This window comes from Apis mellifera, linkage group LG14 (genome assembly GCF_003254395.2).
Source record: "Apis mellifera strain DH4 linkage group LG14, Amel_HAv3.1, whole genome shotgun sequence".
Taxonomy (NCBI): domain Eukaryota; kingdom Metazoa; phylum Arthropoda; class Insecta; order Hymenoptera; family Apidae; genus Apis; species Apis mellifera.
The window spans coordinates 8,374,501-8,399,285 of NC_037651.1; the positions used below are offsets into that span (position 1 = coordinate 8,374,501).

General features: G+C 43.7%; 2 protein-coding genes across 6 annotated transcripts; one reads left to right on the forward strand and one right to left on the reverse strand.

The window, feature by feature from the left end:
* The first annotated feature begins 239 nt into the window (after positions 1-239).
* On the forward strand, positions 240-10,072 carry LOC410526 (serine protease 42). 3 transcript variants are annotated; one of them, XM_016916019.2, is made up of 10 exons: positions 240-986; positions 5,431-5,930; positions 6,131-6,175; positions 6,820-7,074; positions 8,066-8,151; positions 8,233-8,318; positions 8,381-8,518; positions 8,588-8,724; positions 8,797-8,954; positions 9,019-10,072. In XM_016916019.2, the coding sequence occupies exons 2-10, from the start codon at positions 5,438-5,440 to the stop codon at positions 9,175-9,177; spliced, it is 1,557 nt and encodes a 518-aa protein (XP_016771508.1). In that variant the 5' UTR covers positions 240-986; positions 5,431-5,437; the 3' UTR covers positions 9,178-10,072. The 3 variants fall into 3 exon arrangements, with proteins under 3 accessions (XP_016771508.1, XP_394005.3, XP_006564973.1); XM_394005.7 differs by having other exon boundaries at positions 241-986; positions 5,434-5,930; XM_006564910.3 differs by lacking the exon at positions 6,820-7,074 and having other exon boundaries at positions 244-986; positions 5,434-5,930.
* LOC410527 (probable cation-transporting ATPase 13A3) lies at positions 9,707-24,519 on the reverse strand. 3 transcript variants are annotated; one of them, XM_006564912.3, is made up of 11 exons: positions 16,592-20,236; positions 16,240-16,324; positions 15,928-16,155; positions 15,632-15,765; positions 15,366-15,522; positions 15,065-15,269; positions 14,654-14,992; positions 13,603-14,554; positions 13,034-13,502; positions 12,742-12,923; positions 9,707-12,637 (listed from the first exon to the last, which is right to left on the reverse strand). In XM_006564912.3, exons 1-11 carry the CDS (start codon positions 16,713-16,715, stop codon positions 11,205-11,207), a joined length of 4,308 nt encoding a protein of 1,435 aa, XP_006564975.1. In that variant the 5' UTR covers positions 16,716-20,236; the 3' UTR covers positions 9,707-11,204. The 3 variants fall into 3 exon arrangements, with proteins under 3 accessions (XP_006564975.1, XP_394006.4, XP_006564974.1); XM_394006.7 differs by having other exon boundaries at positions 13,001-13,502; positions 16,592-16,715; XM_006564911.3 differs by lacking the exon at positions 16,592-20,236 and adding an exon at positions 24,006-24,519 and having other exon boundaries at positions 11,205-12,637; positions 13,001-13,502.
* Positions 24,520-24,785: the final 266 nt, after the last annotated feature.

Sequence of the window (24,785 nt, forward strand, 5' to 3'; positions counted from 1 at the left end):
CTTTTATCTCCCTTTTTAAAAAAAACCAACGATTCTGAAAAGTCTAATAATCTAGTCAAAGTCTTTACTCGATTGCGAGTTTGTGGATCGAAGAGACCAGTGATGGTCGCGCGTTAAGGAAAAGACGAAATATCGTATCCCTCGGATCGATCGATCGATCGAATTTTCCCGTTCGAGAGAGAAGAGTCGAGCGGCCGGTGTGCGATCCGGTGGAGGGGGGACACGCGAGAGAGTTTTACGTACCGAAATGAAACTACTCGGCGGAGAAAGTGAGAGCCGACGTAGCGGACGGGCTGGGTAACGGCGAGCAGGCGACCGGGGCCCCTCGAGACGAGAGGATAGACATGGTGCAGGCCCTCCATCGTGTGGATCTTCCTTCCTCCTCGGAAGGATCCTCGGCCAGATCGTGATCAATCAAAAAGTGGAGAGAAAAGAACAAAAGTGGGAGGAAAACGAGCCAAGTTGGGAAAAAAAGTGAATCGTCCAATTTTTACGTGTTTGTTTCTTTTTTCTCTCCCTTCCCTCTCTCCCTCTCGAACGAACCAACTCGAAAAGTTCGGCTTTCGTCGTTGGAAGAAGAAAGAAAGAAAAGAAAAAGAAAGAAGAAAGAAGAAAGTGTGAAGATGTAGATACCGGTGCGAAGAAGCATGAAGCCGATATTCTTGGGTGACCGTGGTGGAATGTCGGGACGGTCTTAGGTTCTCTTTTCTTAGGTCTTAGGTCGATTCTGTATAGGGAATATAATCGCGATAAATAGATGAAGGGTGTCGCGATATATCAGTGAGAAGGATTGTGTTATGGTGGTGAGGACCGTTCAGGATAGACGTGGAAGAAAAAGAGGAAGAAGAAGAAGAAGAGGAAGAAGAAGAAGAGGAAGAGAGGGTGGAGCGGGTTTCTTTTGAGGAACCGCTTCTTGGAAGAGAGAGAAGAAAGGAAGAAGAGCGAAGAAGACGGAGGAACGAGATCGGGCTTGATTTGACAGATTGGTGAGTAGGAAGAAGAAGGAGAAGAGAAGAAAGAAAGAAAGAAAAAGAATACGCGGACCTTCGTCGGAGAAATATTTTTTTTTTCTTTCTTTTTTTAAAAATCTCGGTGGGATATCTCCTCGGACAGGCAATTTGGAGAATATTTTTTAATTAGATTCTTTTCTCCCCTCCGTGAGAGATCCTTCTTTCCCGAGATTTTTTCTTTTTTTTTTAAATTTAATCCACGGAAAGCGAAGCGCGGCACAGGTTGGTGTTGTACGAGGTCGAGGCGGGCAATGCGGGGAATAATAACGAGGAGCGGGTAGAAAATTACAAGCTGCATCGTTCATTCGAGTCGATGCGTTGGAAATTGTAATACAATAGCCGCGCGATGGCCATCGGAAAAATTGAGTGAAAGTGAGAAGGTCTGGATCAGCTTTTGAAAGAAAGCTGTATCACCGAGTATTCGCCGTGCAAGACGTGCGCCAAACGTAAACGAAACTAGTTGTACTCGATCGAACGAGGCAGCCTTATCATTTAAATTTCCTAACACGGGACGGGAAATTAATGGACTTGGATGTAATTTAATTCGATTGATCACGCGCGTCCACGTGAAATTGTCGAATTTCCATAATTGAAAGTAAGTGGATCGTTGATTCGTTTCTATTTGGAACGCGGAGAAAAAGTGATCGAAGAAGAGGAAGAAACTTCGCGAAATAAATAAATAAATTCGTGAATGATTAATAATTAATTCCGAAAGAAACGAGTAGATATTCGCATTTCAACAGAGAGATTACAAGGAGAGAAAATTTCTCGGCAATGGATTGGCAATGGGTATCGAAATATTCAACTTTCCGATCTCGTAGCGAGTGAAAGTACTTCCGTTCTTTTCCAAAAGGAGACGAGCAAAGGGGACGAGCATTAAGGATGCACGGTTCGGTACCGTTCTACCGATTGCCTAAACACCACTCCCCGTTTACGTAACACCACTCCCCGATACAAGTTTGAGGAGAAACGCGCGACAACGTCCCACGGAACATGCCCTTCCGTCTAATCATCCTTCCTTTTCTCTTCTTTTCTTTTCCTCACGCGAAAAAACGAAACGATATCGTACACTTCTTTCTCCCGTAATTAAAACGCTCGTTTCGAAATTTTATATTAGAGATTTTTATCTATCCATTGAATAAGAAGAAGCGGGATAAATTACAGATCGGCAAAACGATACGTGAATATTCGATCGACACATTCGCGTTTTGTTCGACACACTTTTTCTCCGTTTCCAACTCTCGGCCTTGGCTGGGATTACTCCGTTTACGAGGGAATTAATTTCTCCTAGAAAGTAACAATGCAGATCGTTCCGCGATCGTTTCGTTTCGTTTCGTTTTGTTTCGTCGCAGGGGGGGGGAGGAGAGGAAAGGATCGAGAAGAGATCTCCAAGAAATTTTTGAATCGGGAGGGAAGAGGGGTTCGTTACACAATGGAAAGTGTTGGTGTTGGCGTGAAAAGGGGTATCTCGCGAACTAGACCGCGAACGAGCTAGTACTTCTTTTCAAGGCCACGAAGAAAGAGCGCAACTTTGCCCGCGTTCGGATTTCTTCGAACCGGTTTCCTTCGAGGAAAGGGGCGCGGAACGTTGCGTTAAAGGACCGATCAAGGTCGCCGTTTCTCGATCGAAAAATCAAAGGAGGGAGGAAAAAAAAGAAAAACTATCGTTACCATTTCCAGAGATTCGAAATCCCTCCTCATCTCGATTCTTTCGTTCGCTTTCTTTCTCGATTATCGTGTCGCTCCCTCGCGGAAATCATCGAGCCAATACAAACAATGAGAAACGAGATCGATCATCGATTTTTCCCGAAGGAAGGACGATGGCAGAGGCGATCGATGGAAAGAAAACGGGGCCGGGCGGATCGGACGAAAACAAAATTTCACGCGCGTGCTTCTCTTATTTTGGCTTCTTTTTTTCCCCCCTTTTCCTTTTTTTTCTTTCTTCCGTCCGTTCGTTTTCGGCGAAAGTAAAACGGCGCCTGTGCGCGTTGCAGAGAAAGTAATGGATCGCGCTCTTAATGTCGGTTCACACGGAATTTGGGATGTCGGGGACCGGTGTGTGGCGCCAATCGGCAGCCACCGGCCACCACCTCGCCGCGCCAACGGGCGACGGGGGAGAAGGAGAGGAGTGGAGGGGGCTTTCTCGAACGGCCGGGGAACGAAACTACTACGACAATTATGCGTGCGGTGCGTACAGCGCGCGAGAGAAGAAACTCTCGAGCAAGAAGGCACTTTCGATCCATCGGCGCGCGCGATATACCGCCAACCTTCTAGCCGCGGCAAGGTGAAAGTTCGCGTAAATCGCCTCGACCTGTCCGTCCTCCCTTCCTTTCTTCCTTCCTCCTCGTTCGAATTTTCCTAAATTCCTCGATTTTTCAAGCAAAGATCGTCGAAGCAAGGCTTGTCAAATCGATAAAAGATCCTAAGTCAAGCTGTTGCTCCAAGAGAACGAAAAAAAAAGAAACAGCTTTCGTCCTCTCTCGACGCATGTCAAGATGGCAAGGTCGGCAATTTTCTCTTCCTTAACGGAGGCCCGGCAGAGAAGGAAAGAAGAAAAACAACAATTAAAAACAACATTAGCGAACCGCGTCAGCGGATCAAACCAGCTTTAAATCCAGTTAGAGACTGGATTTATTTCCTTTTCTACCGGGTTTCACTTTTCTTGTTATCATTCTCTCTCTCTCTCTATCTGTCTCGCGTGCCAACTCCCGCGAAACTTGAGGAAAAGGAAAGGAAAAAAAGAAAAATTGTCGCAGTTACGAGCTTACTTCTCCATAATATTTCGTCGTCGTCGTCTAATGAGCGCAAGATCGAGATTCCTTCAGATTGGTATCCGAAAGGAAGAAGGGGAGAAGAAAAAGATGGCTCGTAACTTCCGGCGGAGCGGGTGGCAGCGTGAACGTGAACTTCACACTGCCGTGAGTGCAAGAAGCGCACTTTCACTTCTACACGGCAGAGCCAATGACCTACTAACACATCGAACCGTTCTCTCCACCACTCCACTCCTGTGCTATTCCGGCAAGGACGTTCTACATCGATTGTTCGATACGTTCGATTATCTACAAAAAAAAAGGAAAGGAAAGATCGTAATCGTTTTTTTAAAACTTTGCTAAACTCTCTTCTCTCTTCCATTTCTCATCTAATCTAATTACGAATAATCATCCTCCAATTCAAGATTCTTCTCTTTCCTCCTGCTTCGTCCTCTTCCATTGATTCATCAACGACAACGGGAAGGCCGACCCTCCCGATTTCGGCCTTCCCGATTTTTAAATCGCCCATTACGAAACGGAGTGACAAGTACCGTCACGCGGTTAAATTGTCCTGAACGTGGCTCGGCCTGTGATTAAAGCAATACCGTTGCCCAATCCGATGCAAAATTCCCGCCCCCGCGTTTTCACTCCTCCACCGCTCTCGATAACTGGCCAACCAAGGAGGATGCTGCTCGTTTCCCTCCTTCGAGTCCCCTTGGCTTATTATTATTAATCGACGCGTTTCGTTCCCTTCCTTCAGAGGCCTGACCCTCTTTTTACTTTCACCCGTGACGCAAACAACATATCCTCCCCGAACGAATCTCTTCTTTTCTCGAGCAGATCGAGTCGATTCGAGTTAAAGAAAGAATATTCGAAAATTCAACGGGACGGTTTTCGTTTCGACGAGACGGGGGCACGAATGATCGCGTGTAATGCAACTTGGAATTGGCTTCGTGGCGAAAAAAGGGAAAAAAGGATTCGTGAGGAGCTGCGTGCTTTCCGTGGCTCGTTAACCTCGATCATGATAGGTTTATTCTTTAGAAAATTGATTCCAGCGATCGGCCGAATCGGGACCGAATAGATTAGAGGAGACACGCGAGCCTCGAAGATCGGAGAGAAAATGTCGGAAGAAATTCTAAAGAATGAAGGAAAGATCGAGCGATTCAAAAGATGAAAAAGAAAAAGAATTCGATTCTTAAAATTATTATGCAAAAAAAAAAAGAAAAAAGAAAATGGAATCGATTACGACGCCTTTTCTCTTTCTGTCTCTCTCTCTTTGTCGAGGACTGTTTGCTCTTTCGTCACGTTTTATCTCGACCACTTTACACCACGGTACGCCTCGCTATACCCGAAAGATATCGTATCAAATGTTTAACAATTTGCACAAGTTAATTGAAAGAGGCTATCGGCGAAATAAAGTGGCGAGATAAGTTTGGAAAGAGAACCCGTTCCGTCCGGGGGATAAATTCAGACACTTTGCACAAAATATATTCGGCAAGGAAGCTTGTATAATGTGGAAAGACGAGAAGAAAGACGAGACGAAAGAGACGAGAAAAGGTGACGAAATAACAGCTGATGTATATTTTGAACACCGATGCAAATTTTCTTACAATTACTATTTCTACTATCCTCTTTAAAAAAAGAAAAATCTTCCTAAATTTGCAAATTTGCAGCCAAATGATGGATGCAGCCAGATCGTGCCAATGGATACTAATAGGAATACTCCTCGTCATCTCGTCGAATCGCGCCACCGGTCGTGCCGGATCGATATCGGGATCGAGCCTTGGCAAGTCGAAGACGATCTTCAATCCCGGCTACACGGAGGGACGTAGCAACGAGGGGAATCGAACCGAGTTAACCCTCAATTCGCCTCGCAGACGCCGATACGTCCGGTTTCCAACCGGCCCCGCCGGTTATCTGTTCGAGGGTGGCGGTCCCCCCGTAGGGAGGAACATCGGTCTGCACCCTGGAGTACGTTTCCCGTCGTGGAGGCAGCACAAATCGGTCTGGAGGAGTCCCATCTCGGATTACAACAGGCCTGTGATGGGCCATCGAACGCCACGCTTGATATTCCGCGACAATGACTTTCCACCCCCGGTGGGCGGCAGCGCGCCCTCCTCCTTCTTCCAACAGTCCAACCACTTGCCGGATTTCGAGGATGACGCGAGAGGTAAGAGTAGTGTGTCGTATTAGAGAACGAGAAGCTCCACGATTAAGGAGATTGCGAATTAAATTAGATTTATAAATTTCGAGTGATGGCTTTTAACTCTATTTATCAATTTTCTTGTTTTCTTGAGTTTTCGTTCGTAGATATTTCTTCTTCTTCTTCTTTTTTTATCTTGTTATTAAGAAATTGAATTATTGTTTCAGATCATCGAAAGCAAACGCTCGACGATTATCCTAGGTTAGAGTCAGGTACGTTTTTCACCCCGTGAACGGTGTATCGACACAGAGATCGATGGACTCGATCGTACCTGTTGAAAAACCCGTTTCGCACGGCCGTTTTCCGGTGTTTCGTCAATCCGTTAACGAGCGTAATCGATAGCTGACGCGTTACGTCACATTTCCACGGATATTCGTGCTAATCGGATAACTGTAAATTAACCAGACTCCGCGCGCAATATCCCAAGTGTCGCAACTAATTGTGACACTGGACCCGTATCCGTCACCATTTCCGCCTATACGTCGCTTACGAAAGAAACGTTCGTTCCTTCCTGTTGCTTTTACGATTTCTATTAAATCGCGATTGTATCGGCGACACTTTTCAAAATTTCATTGCCCAATATCATTCAACGTTCTCGTTTCTCTCGCGAAAGTGTGTTCCGAAGTTAGGCTTGGAGTAATCGGATCGTCGGTCCGGACCTTCTTTTATAAAAGAAAGAAAGAAAGGAAGGAAGGAAGGAAGGAAGAAAGAAAGAAACGGTTAAGAGGGGCCAAAAGAGCAAAGCCGTGTACCGTCCCGTTGGTTTTGTTTCGATTCTTTCTTTCGAGGAGGGGAGAGGAGGCGCGGATGGAAGGAAAAAAGTGGAAGAAAAAACAGTTTGCCCTGTTTTGTGCAGAGCCGCGTCAACAAAAAAGACCGCTGTGGAAGGGTGACGATACGTTGTGCGGTGACGGACGAAGCTGCGAATTTTTTCTAATGTGCTGGATGTCCGCTGGCCTTTTGGACGGCAGTTGCGGCGGTATCATGTTCGCTTGTTGTCAGAGGAGAGAGCCGAAAGGCAGCTCCTCCGATTATAACCTGATTGAGGCACCTAGAGATCAGTCTCAGCCGCTTTCGTTGGATACTTACACGGAGACAGTCAACGACGATCGTAAGTCCTGCTTCCTACAGAAAGCATGCAATCCGATTCTTGCACTACTAGCATGATCACCTCTTTCTCTGTCTCTTCTCTTTTCAAACGAGACGAGTTTTATCTCCTTTCTCTCTCTCTCTTTCCATCTTTTCTTTCTCGACCCGAATCCTATTTCTTCTATCTCGCCGTTTCTTATCTTCGATTTCTCTTTTACTCTTACTTTCTTTTTTTTTGTTTTGTTTTATTTTGTTTTGTTTTTCTACGAAACGTTACACTTGCACTTTCCTCGGCATGTCGAAACGTTCTTTGCCTGCAAATTACTCGTCTCTTTAGCACTTGCACTTTCCTCCACACTGTCATCGAGAACCTTCACTTTCTCTGTTCGCACCTTCGAAACCACGAGGGAGCCAACCTCGTTTTCTCCTATCTCCCTCTCGATTCGCGAACGAATCTTGCACGCGACGAACCTAACGTTCGTCCCTCCCTCCTTCCAATTAATTCTTCTCGACTGGTTCTTCACTTAGTTCTTATCTTGCATGCTCATCGCGGTAAACAGGTAAACGTGAATCCGTTCTGCATGCACCGGTCTTCGAATCGCGTCCTCCTGTCACGCGAGTGATCCTCCACGTTTCGTTATCCACTTCCGGTTTTTGCCCAACTCGCGAGAAAACAATCCCCCCCACCCCTCCCCCTATTACGATCTCGAGTTTCAAGAAACGGAAAATTTTTTCCTCCTCTCGTTCAAGTTCACGCTTTCCAATCTTTTTTTTTTTCTTTTTTGTTTCTTCTCAAATGGTCAAACAATCGAATTACTCCAAGTCTAACTCGGTGTAACAACGGTGTTAACTCAGACCAATCAGACTTTGACCGGACGTCGTTACGTTAAGAATTATATCCGACACTAACTCCTGGAGAAATTATCCGCGAATGAACGGAATCGATTCCGAGGGACAGCTCGTACTTATCCACTTATAAGGATTCCAAGATCGTTGTATGTAATTAATTGCAGGCTGCGGAATACCTGCCTCGAAGCAGACCGCGCAGAGAAGGATCGTGGGAGGCGACGACGCGGGGTTCGGCAGTTTTCCATGGCAGGTCAGATTTTTCATCGATCGATCGTTCGTTTCTTTTCTTTAACACAAACGGAGAGAAAACACTTTTCCACTCTTTCCTCAGGCGTACATACGAATCGGATCGAGCCGATGCGGGGGCACCCTGGTTAATCGTTTCCACGTCGTGACAGCCGGCCACTGCGTAGCCAAGTAAGTCGAAAGTCACTCCACCCTCCCCAAATTTCATCCCTTCGATTCATTTCCTTGTTCAGGGCGTCCGCGCGTCAAGTCCAGGTGACCCTCGGCGATTACGTCGTCAACTCGGCCAGCGAGACGCTGCCCGCTTACACGTTCGGGGTCAGGGAGATACGCGTTCATCCTTACTTCAAGTTCACGCCTCAGGCCGACAGGTGGGACGATTAATCGTTATGGAACTATTATAGGACGAAACGAAAAGATTTTTTTCCCCGATTTTTCAGATTCGACGTGGCCGTTCTTAGATTGGATCGACCGGTACATTACATGCCCCACATAGCGCCCATTTGTTTGCCCGAGAAGAACGAGGATTTCTTGGGCCAGTACGGTTGGGCCGCTGGATGGGGCGCTTTGCAGGCTGGTAAATACAATGATTCATCGATACGCCGATATTATTATATGTATTCCTTGAAAAGAGAATAACAATTACCAGGATCGAGGCTACGGCCCAAGACCCTCCAAGCTGTGGACGTGCCCGTGATAGACAATCGAATATGCGAGAGGTGGCACCGATCCAATGGGATCAACGTGGTGATTTACGACGAGATGATGTGCGCTGGTTACCGCGGAGGAGGGAAGGACTCGTGCCAAGTAAGTTGAACGATTGAGGAGGAGGACTCGTGTCGAGTCGATATCTTTTTCTTTGCTCTCGTAGGGCGACAGCGGTGGGCCATTGATGCTGGAGAAGACGGGGCGATGGTACTTGATAGGCATCGTCTCGGCCGGTTACTCGTGCGCGCAGCCCGGCCAGCCAGGGATCTATCATCGCGTTGCGAAAACGGTCGACTGGATAACGTACGTCATCAACTCGTAGCGGGGCGAAAAACAGCGGGATAATCGAAAGGGATAGAGAATAAATAAATTCTCTCTGTAAAAGCTTTGCATGAAACAAAGTTTACAAAACAAAAGTTTTACCACCGAGCAATGTGCGCCGTAGTAAGTAACTTGGATTCGAGAACAACAACTGTGAACAGATTGCGATTAAAAGTCAGGGGGCAGAGCATTTGATCGAAGCATTTTTCGAAAGGACTCGTTTTCTTTTGTTCGTCGTGCGATCCAACGTATAATATTTTCCTCGAAAAAACGAACGAAACGAAAGGCCGTGTTACGATAACTCGTGTAACTCGTGTAAAGTTTCTTCTTAAAACAACCGATTTAATTCGAGTCCTTTGCGGCAAGAATATATATCTTATATTTCGGCGATGATGAAATTGTATCATGTTTGTAAATTAAGCGCGCGTGAATTCGCGCTTAATAAAACGTTTCGTTTTCATTTTGTCTTCTTGTCATTCTTGAGGAAGGGAGGGAAGGGTGTATATAACAGAAAGAAGAAAATCTTTACATTAAAAACATATTTTGTTATTCGACAACCGATATAACTCAACGCAAGCATAATAATACGTTGCTTTAATAGCAGGGCAACGCTTTTTTTTTCCTTTTTTTTTTTTCTTTTTTTCTTTTTTTTTTTTTTTTAAATTTTAAGTATTTAATTTTAAGTGATTTTTTCATCGCGTATAATAAGTACACATTTATCTCTCGTTTATTCGTTTCAACGATAAGCAATCCGTGGCAACGGGTGTCAAAACTTCTGCGTTGCAGGATCGTAGGAGGCGTCGACGAGGTTCGATTAAGTAAGATAATCTTGGGATAAACTACGATATAGTTCTTCATGTTTCCACACACACCAACAAAAAAAGAATTACGCTATGCTTCCCGCTTTCGCGACGAAAAATAATAAATAATAATTTTTCCTTCCACGATTCTTCAATGATCGACGCTCGTCAACGAGCGTCGTTTTTCGGTCCTCGTACTTTTTGACAACAACTTATTGGCGTCGAGCCGATGAAATCAGACTAGATATTGTTCAATCACCGAAAAAACGATCAAGAAAAGAGAAAGAGAAAGAGAGAGAAAGAGAGAGAGACAGAGAAAAAAAACGCTCGTCGTGAAAACGGGAAATGTATCATCAATTCCCTACTAGTTGTGTCTAATTTACAAAAAAAATTACTTTCGATTCGCTATGCATACCTGTCACATGGAGCTCGTATCCGTATATATCATTCTTTCGTAATTTTAAGTAATATCTTTAAAACCGCAGTGAAAAAAAAAGAAAAAACGGCGTTTAAACGCGAAAATTCTCGAAAAAAAGGGAGAGGAAAAAAAAAAAAAAAAGAAAGAAAAAAGTATCTCTACCTATCTACGTCGTACGATCTGCGTCAAAAATCTTGTTGTTTTCTTCCTGTATAAGAAGAGGCTTAAACCCTGGGCGACAGGGCGAGTTAAAATTCATCTTCTCTAAGTTAAATAAACTAACGATAATACTTTCTCTCTCTTCGTTTGAGAGTGGTTACGCTCGAATACTAATAAAAGGAGGAGGACGAAGAAATATCGGGTCAAAAGGGACCCGATCGAGGTGCTCGATCGAGCATCGCCGGTTATCAAGCTGTCGTGATGAACGCCCGCGGCATTCTAAATGCATTCTTGTGAACGATATTTTAGATTTAGAGATCGCGTCGGAAATGTCGCCGGTTTGATCGATGGATCGTGAATCGCTTTCGATTCTGATCTTCTTGATTCTTACAAATTACGATTACGTTCTCGAAACGGTTCCGATTGAAACAGTCTCAACATCTTGTCATGGGGCAACAAATGCACTGACAAATTGATTGCATCGTGGCGGTCCAATCCCAGAAAAAGAAATCGTGCAGATACTTCGAACAACCAGCAAACAAGCAAGCTCGCTTGCTTTCTCCTCCGTGTTATTATTATTGCTTCTCTCCTCGTTGCTCCAAGTATCCATGCCACTTTCCACGAATCCGAATCAAGGTGAATCGTTCCCTTCTACGACGGTAGAATATCGAGTTCAAGGACACTTTGCGTAGCGGGAGACAGGCCGTCCTCGCTTTTGTGCATCAAGATGTTCTTCAAATCCCTCAATTTCTGCGGTTGAAGAGCCATGGCCGAGTTCCTTGGCAAGGTCGCGATCGGATTGGTGCTGTGGCTCTTGAACGGTTTTTCGTATCGATTGATCCCCTTCTCCGATTCCGAATTGTATCTCCTCTTCCCCGCGAGCTCCGTGTTCGGTTGCGCAGCGACCGTGTCCCTGTCCTCGAAGCAGGGGACCGTTTGCATCGACATCGTGTTCCTGCGATCGTTGAACAAAGATCTGGGATTCAGGGTGACCTCTCTCGCCGAGCCGAAGTGCTTGAAATTGGCGCAGATGGGATTGTTGACGAGGCTGGTGTCGGCCGGATGGCAAGGCTCGGGCACCCGTTTCTCGATCTTGATCTCGGTCACGTTCTGACGGATCAGAATGTCCGGCGCCGCCTCGGGCAACGGCTCCTGGGAGATGGGCGGCCATTTTAAGTCGCGCGCCATGTCGCGGTCGATCGCGAGAAACTTTCGCCTCGATTTGTCCACGTTGTGCCAACGGTAGCGCAATTTCCTAAACACGAGGTAGTCGACGAACACGTATTCCATCAGCAACGAGATCAGAAAGTTGGCGACCCCGTAGCCGACCAGGATGAAACGAAAACCCACGTCGTCCGGGAGTATCAGCTCGAACCAGTTGCTCAGCCATTCGAAGGGGAAGGTGGCGAGGTAGACGGAGAAGAGGGTGAGAAGGATGAACGAGGTGAGCAGGCCGTAATTCGTGAACAGAGACTTTCTGTACGGATGGCCCTTCGAGAACGTCACAGCCAGAATGATATACTGCATGGAACTGATTATGAAAACCGTGTAATTTTCCATGCAGCTCACGTCGTCTTTGTTCTCGGCAGCTTTGAGAGTGGCGTTGAACGGCACGAACCATTCCATCTGCTCGAGATGCCACAGGCTGACGGATTGAAACAGTGCCACGATCAAAATTTGCGTCACTAGGCTCAGAATCGGAGTGGTGCTGATGAGGCTGTTGAGGGGGGCTGTCTTGACCAGGGGTCCGTCGTAGGCTTCGGTACTGCCGAAGAAGAAGGCGAAGATCGAGATGATGAACAGGTCGATGTAGAGGAACTCGATATCCGTTAGATTCGACTCGATGCCGTACAGCAACATCACGGAAATGAATTGGGTGAGCGAGTAGCTCGCCATGTATTTGAAAATTCCGAAAGAGGTGACCAGGGCTGCGCGGCCTTCGCGAATCACGGTAAGTACGCAGGAAATGTTGGTTTCGCGGCTGGTGAAGGGCGACGCCACCGATGATTCGGTATCGGAGAGAGAGATCCCTGTATGGGCTGCCTTCAGAGCTCCGCAATCGTTTGCCCCGTCGCCCACCATGGCTGCAAATCGAATTTTTTAAATTATTTCTGATAATTATATTAATAATTAAAAATTAAAAATATTATATTAATTATCTCGAGAGAAGTTGATTGGGATCGCTTACCAACGTAGTATCCCAAAGATTGCAATTCCTGAACGAGTTGTTGCTTCTGGTCCGGCGACATTCTTGCGAAAATTGCTCCACGCGTGACGAGTTTGGGAATCAGTTCCGGATAATATTGCCTGACCAGTGCCCACGTTTTGCCCGTGAGCGCAAACACGTATTTGTTTTGCGAATGTTGCAAGCTGAAAGAGGAATAATAAATGTTAAAAAAAACCAGATGAATCACGGTTGTTCGGTTGGACAGATTTGACGAACTTACTCGTCGGACAAATAATTGATATCGTTTTCGTACTTGTTCCCAAAGCCACTTTCAATTGTTTCCAAGCTAGCTACACTGTTCAGATCGGTCATTTCGCTAAGATCCGCGTGTGTCGTTGACGGCTCGCTGTTGCTCTTCGTGAAGTAGATCTGCGGCTTCATCTGATTCTGTTGGGTGGCAGAGACCGCGATAACGGGTGTACCTGGTTTCACGATATCGCAATCCCTCGCGACTGAGAGCGCAGTCAGCATGTTGTCGCCAGTCACCATTACGGTTTTTATGCAGGCAGTGTTTAGAGCGCTGATCACAGGTGTCGTTTCCGGTTTCAATCTGTTTTCCATTATAACGAACGCCAAGAACGTGAGGTCGGACTCGGCAGACTCGCGACTCAATCGTTGAACCTTGGCGTAAGGAAGACGGTTCAAGGATTTGTGCGCGAGGCCGATCACACGGTAACCCTCTGAAGTATAATCTTGCAACACGGTGCCAAAGTCTGGTGGAACTGTAAAAACAACGTGATTGATTGTAATTTAAAAAAAGAAAAAAAGAAAAAAACAAATATTTATTTAAACATAATACATCGTTTTTGTCGCAACACTTACTGGATTCTGCTCTGGAAAGGCTGAGTATCATCTCTGGGCTGCCTTTGCAGTAGAGATCGTAATGATTAGCGCCCAGGGTCCTCGTTATCACGCTCATCCTCTGAAGACTAGACGTGAATGGAAATTGACGAACGATCCCAATTTCTAAACCTTGCTCCCCCAATTCCGTGGTGGAAGCAGCCAACGTGGTATCGAGGTTGTTCAACGAGATGTTGTCCATCACGTCCGAAGACATGGAGTTTTGTCGGCTGAGCGATATTCTTATCTCGGTGGGCAGTTTCTTCAGCAGCTTGGATCCCTTAGGTGGCCGTACTATCGTAGGAAAAAGCATAGAGAATTTCGATGTATCGGACACATCGGGTTCTTCCAACGTCCAGCCAGTAGACTCGAACATTTTCAAGTCAAGCGGATCACCCACGGGTTGATTCTCTATTATAGTGATTCCGTGACACGTTACCATTCCGATTAGAAGATCGTTCAGTGGCAAAGACGCGATGTCTTTAACGGGTGGCTGGAACTTCCTATCGACGGAGGACACCACGCCCCACATGTCGAGGCCGTCTTCGGTCAGTGTCCCGGTTTTGTCGAAACAAATGCAATCGATCGATCCCGATACATTGATAGTTCTTGGACTCGTGCAGTAAATCTTGTTCTTCTCGAGCCTTCTCTGCGCTACTAAACGGCCAACGGTCATAGCTGCCGGCAGGGCTGGAGGTACCACTATGGTGATCAGATCTAACGCCTCTAGAGCGATGTGGTTGCTAGGGACACCTCTGATAGCCTTTGTCACGATGGTGTAAATCACGCCGATGCTAGCTATCCCCGCCAACAAGATTACGAACTTGTACGAATCTTGCTCGAATTTGAAATCTACAGGTGGAGGATACATGATGGATCTGACCAAGCCACCCTTGCTTGTATTGAATCCTGTTCTAACAACCACGGCTAATACCTGTAAAATAAATTGCACCGTCATTTTTTATTAAACCGTCTATTCAATAGAAAAATGATTCAGAATAATATTCTACCAAGTAATTCGAATACAAGTTACCTTCTCCGATCCATAGTATCTGGTTTGAATAACTTTGGTACCACAAAAGAGAGTGTGCCTTGCGTGCTCCTTGGTGTCGTATATCACTTCATTGGACGAAGGAATAGGCGTTTTCGTGACAGGAACCGATTCTCCGGTTAACATGGATTCGTTCAGAATGCAATTTCCAGTGAGAAGTACCGCGTCGCAAGGCATCAAACAACCGTGAGAGGGGATAACCAATATGTCACCAGGCACCAATTTTTCAGCAGGTACAGTCGCTGTTTGCCCGGTCGTCCGATCTCTTATCACCGTGGCCACATCGGAAGAGTGTACAGTGGATCGTAAGTTGTGTTGATTCTGCAAATCGAGGCTTGATTATCGATACGAATTTAGGACAGTGGAGGAGTTAGTGAATAGAAAATCGCGTACTCGACGAGTCTGGAAGACTGCCATGATTATACCAATGCTGGACATGGTCAAGATAACCATGGCATAGTAGTAATAATTGTCAGCAACCCAGAGACCGAAGCTAAACAGTTGGAAGACGTAGAATGGATTCAAAACCTCGAGGCAGAGCAAAGTTAGAATACTTTTTACTGGAATCACGATTTCATTGTTTCCGTAAACGCTGCGTCTGTAAGAAAACAAAGAAATATAAATAAATTTAAATAAAATGTTTAATAATATAAGAATCGATCATTTTTATATAATAATTTCTGTAAATATTTGCCTCATGTGTTGCTCAAGTGAATTCAATCCCTGCATTTGATGCAACGTGGAAGTTAGAACACCGGCGTCCAAACCTCGAAGCTTGAGAAATTCTGATCTCTCGGGATCCCAAACGTAAGTTAATTTCTTGCAATGGAAAAGAACGATCGAAGAAACCTCTGTACGTTAAAAATATTACATTGATATTAATCGATTTTTTTATTACGAAAGAAAATTTCTTTCTTTTAAATTAAATTTTATTTCTTTTAAATTAAATTGAATTCTTACGCTTAAATTGTCCACCGATTAAATGCAACGACAGCGTCGGATATTCTTCTTTTACCTCCTTGATAGTTATCATACTGCCGTTCTCCATCCAAGGTTCGTTATCCAATAACGATTTTCCATCGAAGGGTTTGCTTCTTTAAATGCGCAAAAAAAAAAAAAAAAAAATAATAAAAATAAAAATAAAAATAAAAAGGAAATAAAAAAAAATTATATTTGCGATATTAATAAAAATATCGTTGTTCGTAAGGATAATTGCAATATTATAATTTCGTAAGGAAAAACTAGAGAATAATTACAATATATCTTCAGCGGCCAAAGTCTTTAATTTTTTCACATGATAGCTCGTATGCTTTCCTTGAAATCTTTCCACCAGTAAAACAGTGTCTGCGTTTTCTAATTGACATTTGGAATGAGTCGCGAGTAACATCAAGTGTGGTATCCAATGAAAGACCAATCTAAGAAGGCCTCCGGTGATTATAATCAAGAACCAAGTAATAGCGGTAAAAATTTTGTTCCTTTTGTAGCTGGAAAAAAAATTAGAAAAACACATATATATTTAACATCGTTGTAATTAATTGATCGACACGCTTTTGACACACGATGCTTACCCATAAATTTCCATTTGATCTTCCTCACCAGGATTGATGTAATCGATGCCATTCTTTAGATGAAGTATACCATTGCTCTTGGTACCTAAAATAGCACAATAAACACCCAACTAATTAGATCGATATTATTGACGACGGGTGAAGAAATTTTATAGAAATAATTGGATGAGATAAATTGGATCGTAACAACGTGTAATACTCGTGATCGTTGATTGAATGAAATATCGATTGAATGGTGCGATATTTATGGAAGATAGTTCGATACGAAAGGATCGTCAAGGACGATAGAAGATTTGGAATCGTTGCCAAATAATTTGAGGTGGGTAATTAGGCGATGATCCAAGCTCCTTACCCTCTAAGAGTTCCGTTTTCTGCTCGCGCTGATGGTCAGTAGTGGTATTGGTACCGCGCGCTCCAAACACGTTGTACGCGTTTCTGGCGAAGCTCAAGTTCAATTTATTCGGAGTGGGTGGCATGATGATGATCGCAGGAAAAGGAGCAGGAGTTAAATACGAATCTTGTATATTTCTTTATATATATGTGTATATATATATATATGTATACGTAACACACGTATCTATTTATATATATATATATGTATGTGTATATGTTTTCTTTTCTCTTTTTTTTTTAATTAGGTACAATTGTTCGTGGTCTCGCGAGAGATCACTCAGCGAGGATACTATTTGCGGTATCACGACAGCGTTTTCCCTTTCGACGTTTCTTGTCCTTCTTCCTAATTTTTTATCTTGTATGTTCCACAACTACATGTTACCACTACTCTTCTATCGACTACGATTTATTGTCTATGGGCCAATCATGGGCCCTTGTTGCTTGCTTATATAACAACGATACAATATTGAAAGAAAAAAAAAGAGAGAGAAAAAAAAAATAATGGATAGTACACGAAAGTTCGTCAACTGGCTTCAGAGGGAGATCGACGAGGATAAAATACTCGTGATAAGAGAGAAAAATGGGAATCTAGCCGAAACGAAGCGAACGATTCAAACGTTCGTCCCCCAATAATAGCGCAGGACGAGGAGACGGCTGTTTTAGGCAATAACCCCGTCTGCTACCGACACCGATTGCCCGCCATTTTCGGGTCCGTCTTCAATGTTCTCGATGTAAATCTCAACGGAGCGTTCTCTTGCATTTGGCTGACATTAAATAATCGAGGACGCGTCAGGATATAGCGGTATCCTGTCGTACGGGTCGGGACTCGAAGATCCTTCCACGAGAGTTGAGGCGGCAGTGGCTAGGTTGAGTGGCAGGACAACGACGACGTTGGCTATGAAACAGTAGCTGGTGCTATCGCTTCGGACCTGCCCCCGAGTTCCTTGATTCGTGTCAGTCGCCAGGATCGGTGAGCTTTCGCCAGCCAATTCGTGGCGTGGTCACTGCTCGTTCACCTTCGCTCATACCGCGTCGCACAGACGCCTGTTTCGAATCCCTGTCGGCCGATCTCGGATGAAGCAGCTGAGGCTCTTCCAAATCCCAGCAGTTCACCAGAGATTTTTTCGTCTTTCCCTTGCCTCTCGCGGCTGGTCCAATGTTATCTCGGCCTTTTGCTCCGCAGCCAATTTCTATCGCCTCTCTTGCATTCTCATGCCTCCCTTTTGCTGCCTGTACGTGCGATCTCAAATACATTACGGGTTATAAAAGTATTTTGGATGCCGTCGGATGTTTCGATCGGCAGAGAAACTTGGTCGACTTGGTCAATTCCGGCTCGAATCACACTTGTGTATTTTCTTCTGATCCTCTTCGATCGACAGAGATCTGCGTTATCGGTCAAATGGTCACGATCGAATCGACGAATGATCTATCGATCGCGTAATCGATGACTGAAACGAGCAAAAAATTTATTTTCACGGCCTCGAGTCGAGAAGTCACGAAGCTCGACTTTTCAACTGTTTTAAGTATACGAATAAATCTCGATCGAAAAGTTCTCGATTAACGATCTGTAAAAAGTAAAAGTTGTATTGTCGAAATAAAATATGTGCACCTCACTGGTATAACGTCCGTTTCGCTTCACCGTTTCGCGAATTTCGAACACCTATATATAGAATCGATTACGTCAATGTTAAAGTTCCTTTCTCAAAGGTGATCACACGACTCCCACGAGTTCTTAGAATGATTTTTAGAATGAATAAGCACTTTATTTTTTCACGCACGAAAAAATGACACACTTCTTTTAACACTAATATTCACTCGTGACAATCGCTCGTTAATCCGATTGATTAATTCTGACTAATCGCCCTCGACGGATTGACTATCGATAATAATAAAATCCGTTCTCTTTTTCACGTTATTCCAACTTATCTTTCGCTCGTCGACGAATTCTTCTTTCAGATGATCCGTTTAAACGATTCACCCTCTTCGGGACTTCTAAGTACAGAGAACACGGTGCAATAGTTTGTACCTAGTATCTTACTCATGCTGGAAATTTCAATTCGTTCGCTCGCGTCGATTATCAGCTCCGCCCTTTTAGGACCCCGTAAATTAGGAAACAGAAAAGAAAAAATCTCTCTCCTCCAAGAAGTCACTTTGCACACCGTTTTCGTTTCACTTGCGTTTCATGCATCTGCGGCCGCACCGTAGTTTTCTCGCTCACAGAAAGCACCACTTCTGCCTCTGTCGACATAAACTGTGTGGGTTTTATAAGCGTTCACGTTCGAGGAAAAATGACACCTTTCCTTCTCGCATGCCTGGAAATTATTTTCTCGGAAACTTCGCGATTCCTCGGACCTTCTTCGACCGCTTTGTCTGCAACGTGCTCGCGATGGATCTAAGATGGCGTCCAGCCAGCCGTTCCTTTCGAGTCGCGCTTCTAACACTCCTTCTCTTACTTTCCGACCGTGCTCGCTTGAATTATTCTCGCTCGACAACCGCGATCCCCTCGCCGAGTTCCGTGCTAGACCGGTTTGTACGATCACTGTGAAATACTGACAAGTATGCGACAGCTGGCACAAAGCGTTCAACCCAATTACAACGAGATTCCAGACGCGAGTGTATTAAGGGAATCGTTTGGCATTAGCAGAAGACTTGCGCTCTTGCCTGCTTCCATCCCGGTTCAGGGCTGTACTCTTCGTCACCTCTTTTCAGGTACGCCACGTGTCGAGCTCCGTTATCACGTTTCGAAACGAATACCGATTCGATTACGCTTTGTCAACGTTTCGAGAAACGTAAAACTATTCGTCGAGATACTTGCTGTCGTTTGTTGATTTTTGTACGAACGTTCACACGAATTGTCAGCGATTTCTCACAGATAATAAAACTGTTGAAAATTTTCTATAATTTTGCTCGAGTCACGAAAGTCATTTTAGAATCTCAAATTTCGGCTCGATTAAATTTATTTTTTTAATCGAACGATCGAATGAAACAATCGATCGAAGCGACTTTATTATCGAAATTTTTCGATCTCGTACTCGTTATTTCATACGCATTGTCGTACTCTCAAGGGCTAACCGTAAGCTCGGGGCCCCAATTTTATCGGAGTCGTGCCTGAGATATCCCTACCATTGGGTTCTGCCTCGACCTACGACGACGTTGCCGTTCGTGACTCATTTGTTCCCACTAAATCGCCTTCCGTGGCATGAGGACGGCCCTGTTAATTGCACGGGACTTAAAATGCATGCGTTTTCATGGCGATATCTTTTCCATTATCCTTTAAGTAGTTAGCGGACTATACTTGTTCAAGCATTGTAACCGTGAAACCCAGGCAAATCGAGCGCTTTACCTGCTTTTATGATACTCGTCATCTCTCTTTCGCTCTTACTCCCTCTCTCGCTTAGATTCTCCATCGGAGTATTGAACGAGCCCGAGAGCCTCGTGGTCAATACTCTGTTCGAGCTAACTTTCTTTTTACCGTGGCCAGCACGTGCCAACTGTCTGAAACGTTCACACCTAACTCTCGTGCAGTTAGTGGGGGATTTCTTTCCCGTATCCTCTTTTGGTTAACTTCGATTTTAATCCTTCTTAGCTCACTCGACGCGTTAACGACTATTCGAGCTCTTCGACAGAAGCCTTCTCTTCGTAAGCGAGCTTCGTAAAACAGCGTCGATTTTCAAAATCACAAGTGGTGCCGCATGTTCTTCTATATATAGTATCGTTTAAAGATTATGTTTCAATGTTTTAACGATAACAGGGACATGTTTGTTTGAATGAAGACAAGCTGGTAACGCGACACTATCCATCAACTATAGGTCAGATAGTAGAACGGATAATCATCAATGACGGAGATATCGTTAATGACCGGAGGAAATCTCATCGTCGAATTGCGATTAATTTATTCGGTGATTACGCATTCATTATACATACGAAGAATGTGGAGAATCAGGAAAAGCGTTAATAAAAACGTTTCAAGATTTATTCTCGTTTTCCCCGGAATTGTTCTCTTTCGATTTCTCTAATCTCGCCAGGAATCGTTGGTTTTTGAATTTTTCATACCGCGTTCGAGAATTCTCGGATGTCGTCATTATATACCGGCCAAGAGATAGCGAAACTTATGTAAGGTGAATATTGCAAATTGCGTAAGCGTCGACACGCAATTTCCCGCGACCAAAGTCGCGACGCTTATTAATTATATGATTATTAATTATCTCATTTTTCCGAATCGTAAGATTTCCGGTTAAGTGACACGTGTTTCGCGTTTATCTCGTTTATCATAGTTTCCTATATCCGATCACGTTTCACGTGTGCGTTTTGCGATTTTATTGATCAAATAAAGCCCAGTGTATATACTCTTATTACGAATTCGTCTATCCGATAATCGGTCACGTTCCATCTGCAAACATCTAGGAATTTGATGTTTGCAACCCGATAATGTCTTGTTGTTGAATTCAGCCGTTAGTTTTATCGATAGCTCGAATACCTATTCGAATTTTTGAAGGAGATGCGTATAATTAAAAAAAAAACGCGAGCAACGATTCTATCGATTCTATTAAAACGAAAAGATTACTTTCTTATTATCGAGGTGTCGAAATTTACAAGAGGTTTTTTTTTTACGTTATTTTTTTTCAAGAAAATTATCTTATCGATCGCGTTTCTTTCTTTTTTCCTTTTTTTTCGTTCAAACAAGAAATTTTTATTTGATCAATCGAATCGTCGAGACGATTTATTTCGATTCGAAGATATCTCTATAAGAGAAGAAAGACTTTCCTCGTTTCGTTCTTTCTTATCAAATCATCGCGTCACCGAGCAAACTCTTAAACGATTCACGCGATAAATCGTTGGCAGGCTCGATTTCAAATTCGAATAAATGCCGCGCAAGACAGACCCGTCTCGGCCTCCATGCTATTTTCGAGTAGTGTCGTCGACCGATTCGATGAAAATCGTCTCATATTCTACTTATTCGCTCGCTTGCCTCTGTCCCGCCTCGCTTCCTGCGAATTTAGAAGCGCCGCTCGACCATCGTCATGGCCGTTTGAACTTTTCGGATCTATAATAATCCAGTGACTCCGACCCTGATTCCTTTCCTTCGTCTCTTTCGTCGAAACATTCCGGCCATTTCCATTCCACCGAAATTATTAACTATTTTATTTACGACTGATGCATGATCCGATGCAAAATCATGCGCGTGGAAATATCATATTTGGAGACGCGCGATTAATGGCAATTATAGATCTGACTCAAGGTTGCACACCGAACCACTGTTATTTTACGGAATCATCGTTTCGAGAAACGTTCAATGGTACATGGAAAATTATTATTTCCGCTTCTTGTATCTATTTTTATTATAGTAGGAAAATCAACCACGACGAGAGATTCGACGAGATTTCAAAATGGTATATCTTTGCATCTTCCGATAATTCCGGGTCTCCGTGTCTTTCTCAATCAGAGATCGAGGCGGAGAAAAAAATTACTTTGATTCGTGAATGATGTCTGATTGCAACGAGTGATAACCTTCGGGGTTATCACGAACCACGAGATTTCTATATCTGTTAAATTACGAACGGAGGAGCCCGATCGACGAGGAAATATCGTCGATTCCTAGAGAAATATAAAAATATCACGTATTCAATTGTTTTTGTAAGCGATAAAAAACATTGATTATTTAGATAAAGAAATCTGGTATCTCTCTTATATCTTAGATTAATTGGAAGATATTTTTCACAAATCTCTTCGTCGAGAGATGCGTAAATTTATTTAATTAGATACGTTGCAATGATTGCATAGAACGACATATAATTATTACTTCGATAAGGAAAACTCGTTCAACTTTGGCGAGATTTTCCAAAGCGTGTTTCTTCGCAGTAGAAGAAGACGTCACGGGTCAGACAAAAAATATTACGAATATGCAATGATAAGGTGAGTTGATAAGGTTGACGAACTGTTGTTATTGATAAAACGAGTAAATAGAAGAATCAACCAATGTAGGAAATAATGTAACAAATACGTAGAAAATAATGTAGCAAATTGAAAAATCGGAAATTACTTTAATCGGATCGTTCGATTAAAATTAAAAAAACGTATTGTTCGATATTGTTGATGAAAATATAAAAAGTATATAATTATCTGTATCGTTTACGATTTTTAATCTTTACATTAAATAACGATTAATCATTTATACTTATTTGAAATAACATTCGATATTATATTTAATACACTTTAACGCCAATGATATCGAAATCGAGATTTCTTTTCTTTAGAGCTTTAAACTTTTTAAATCGTTATATATTTTTTAATCTTTATAGAACACTTTAAGAGATCCAGAGATCTCGGCCACCAGAGATCTTCGTAACTTCGTTCGTTAAATACGTCGCCTCTTAATTGACGAATCGTTTCGAGTGGACAATGGTCATTCGTGAGATAATTAGGGCAGCGAAGTGCGTCCTCCACTTTGAATTCGTAGCATTTTTAGCCGCGCGCGACATTTCGAAGAAACGTGAAAATTCTCGAAAAAAAAAAAAAAAGAATTGTAGAACTTTCTCGATAATCTTTCATTTTATCTTATTTTTTTCTTCCACGAAAAAAGATGGCACTTTCGATTTCTGTCTTAAGTTAAGATATCTTCCGAATCGAAGTTTAAATTATAAATTTCCTTTGATCGATCGATCAATTTGATTTTGCAAAAGTTTTACTCGAGAAATATAAATATTCGTGATTCCCAGAACGATATTATATTAATTTTCATTGTCAAAGTTCATCGAGATTATTGCGTGTTTTAAATGGAACGTCTTAGAAAGAAGCGTGGCTATTTCGAAATTGCGTTATTTTTATAACGAATAATAAATATGGATTATGCATTTGAACGACACACGATTCGTGCGTGCTAAATTCGGGGATACTTTTTATTCTTTTTGTCTGTCGAATCCTGGCCTGGAACAAAGTTTCGAATCTCGTATCGATTCGAGATTGTCTCGCAAGTATTGGCGTAACATTGAGCAACCGGAGACCGGTCGACGACTGACGCAAAGGAAAGTTTCGCTGTTACTTTTATAGCGTGACTATAAACGTAAACACTTCGTTCGCCTCAATACCTCAATAACCGCTCATCGCCAATCTCTTCGCTTCGCTCCAACTTGCATTAATCCCGACGCATTAAATATCCCTATATTTTTTTTTTTAATCGGAAAATTCAAGTCGACTCGTCTCGATCTTTCTCGAACCTTCTCCCTCGAATCCCATTTCAAATTCGCATGATCGGCATATCCAAAGCATATTTTTCTCCTTTTCCTGCCCGAGGAAAGGAAAGGACGGAGGAATCGAAATCCATTTCCACCCAGCAACCATCACCACAAGCAACGTTTAAAATAACAGAGGCCTACCGTCGTCCATGGTGGTCGTCCTCGGCTCGGAGGAGGAGGTTCGCACGAATTCGATGCTATCCACTTTCTCTAATGCGACGACGATTGCCGTGATGACGTTTGTCGGATTTTCGGTGGGCATTTAAAGGCGTACGAGCGAGCGGGGATTTGCTGGGCATCGCGTGCGATCTTCTCTCGCTTCTTCCCGTTTTCGTATTCGCGGTGTCAGCAACCGGGCAACATAATTTCTCGGTGGCACGCGCAGCTGCGCCGTCACAGTGAAACGCTACGCGACCGCGCAGAAAAGCAGCAGGGACGCGCAACGGAGCGCCGAGCAACACTGCTCGTCGCCGCCTCGCTCGATCCTCGTTCCGTTACCGAGTTGTAATCGCTCTTCGGTACCGGCGATCCGCTCGCTTTCGCGCCGCTCATTGGTCGAAACCGTTCCTTATCACCGGCAATTTCTTCCATTCGAACCGACGCCTCTTATCTATCGCAAATTTTACCGATCTTCGATCCAATGCTTGCGATCCGGATCGAATATTATTCCCGATCGATCGCGATCATCATCGATCGCGGTGCCCATTTTTTTTCTTTTTTTCCCTTTTTTACCCATCGATAAAGCGTATCTCCGATGATCCGAAAGCGATAACGGAAAGTGAAAATGGCGAGTAACGGTTTTCTCGATTTTTTTTTCAAAGAGAAAGTGTCGCCAAGGAACGAAACGTTTGCTCGAATTTTTATTCCGTCTTTCAATTACACTTATTCCTTTCAACCGTGTCATCTCTAATTGCGTTGTAA

Excerpts from the sequence above, each read along its gene's own strand:
- LOC410526 (XM_016916019.2), top strand. The coding sequence starts at position 5,438 with ATGATGGATGCAGCCAGATCGTGCCAATGGATACTAATAGGAATACTC. Across the intron at positions 6,176-6,819 it reads TTATCCTAGGTTAGAGTCAG|AGCCGCGTCAACAAAAAAGA; the intron begins GTACGTTTTTCA and ends TGTTTTGTGCAG. Across the intron at positions 8,319-8,380 it reads GCCGGCCACTGCGTAGCCAA|GGCGTCCGCGCGTCAAGTCC; the intron begins GTAAGTCGAAAG and ends TTCCTTGTTCAG.
- LOC410527 (XM_394006.7), bottom strand. The coding sequence starts at position 16,715 with ATGCCACCCACTCCGAATAAATTGAACTTGAGCTTCGCCAGAAACGCG. Across the intron at positions 14,555-14,653 it reads GATACTATGGATCGGAGAAG|GTATTAGCCGTGGTTGTTAG; the intron begins GTAACTTGTATT and ends TTTATTTTACAG. Across the intron at positions 12,638-12,741 it reads ATCTTTGGGATACTACGTTG|CCATGGTGGGCGACGGGGCA; the intron begins GTAAGCGATCCC and ends TTCGATTTGCAG.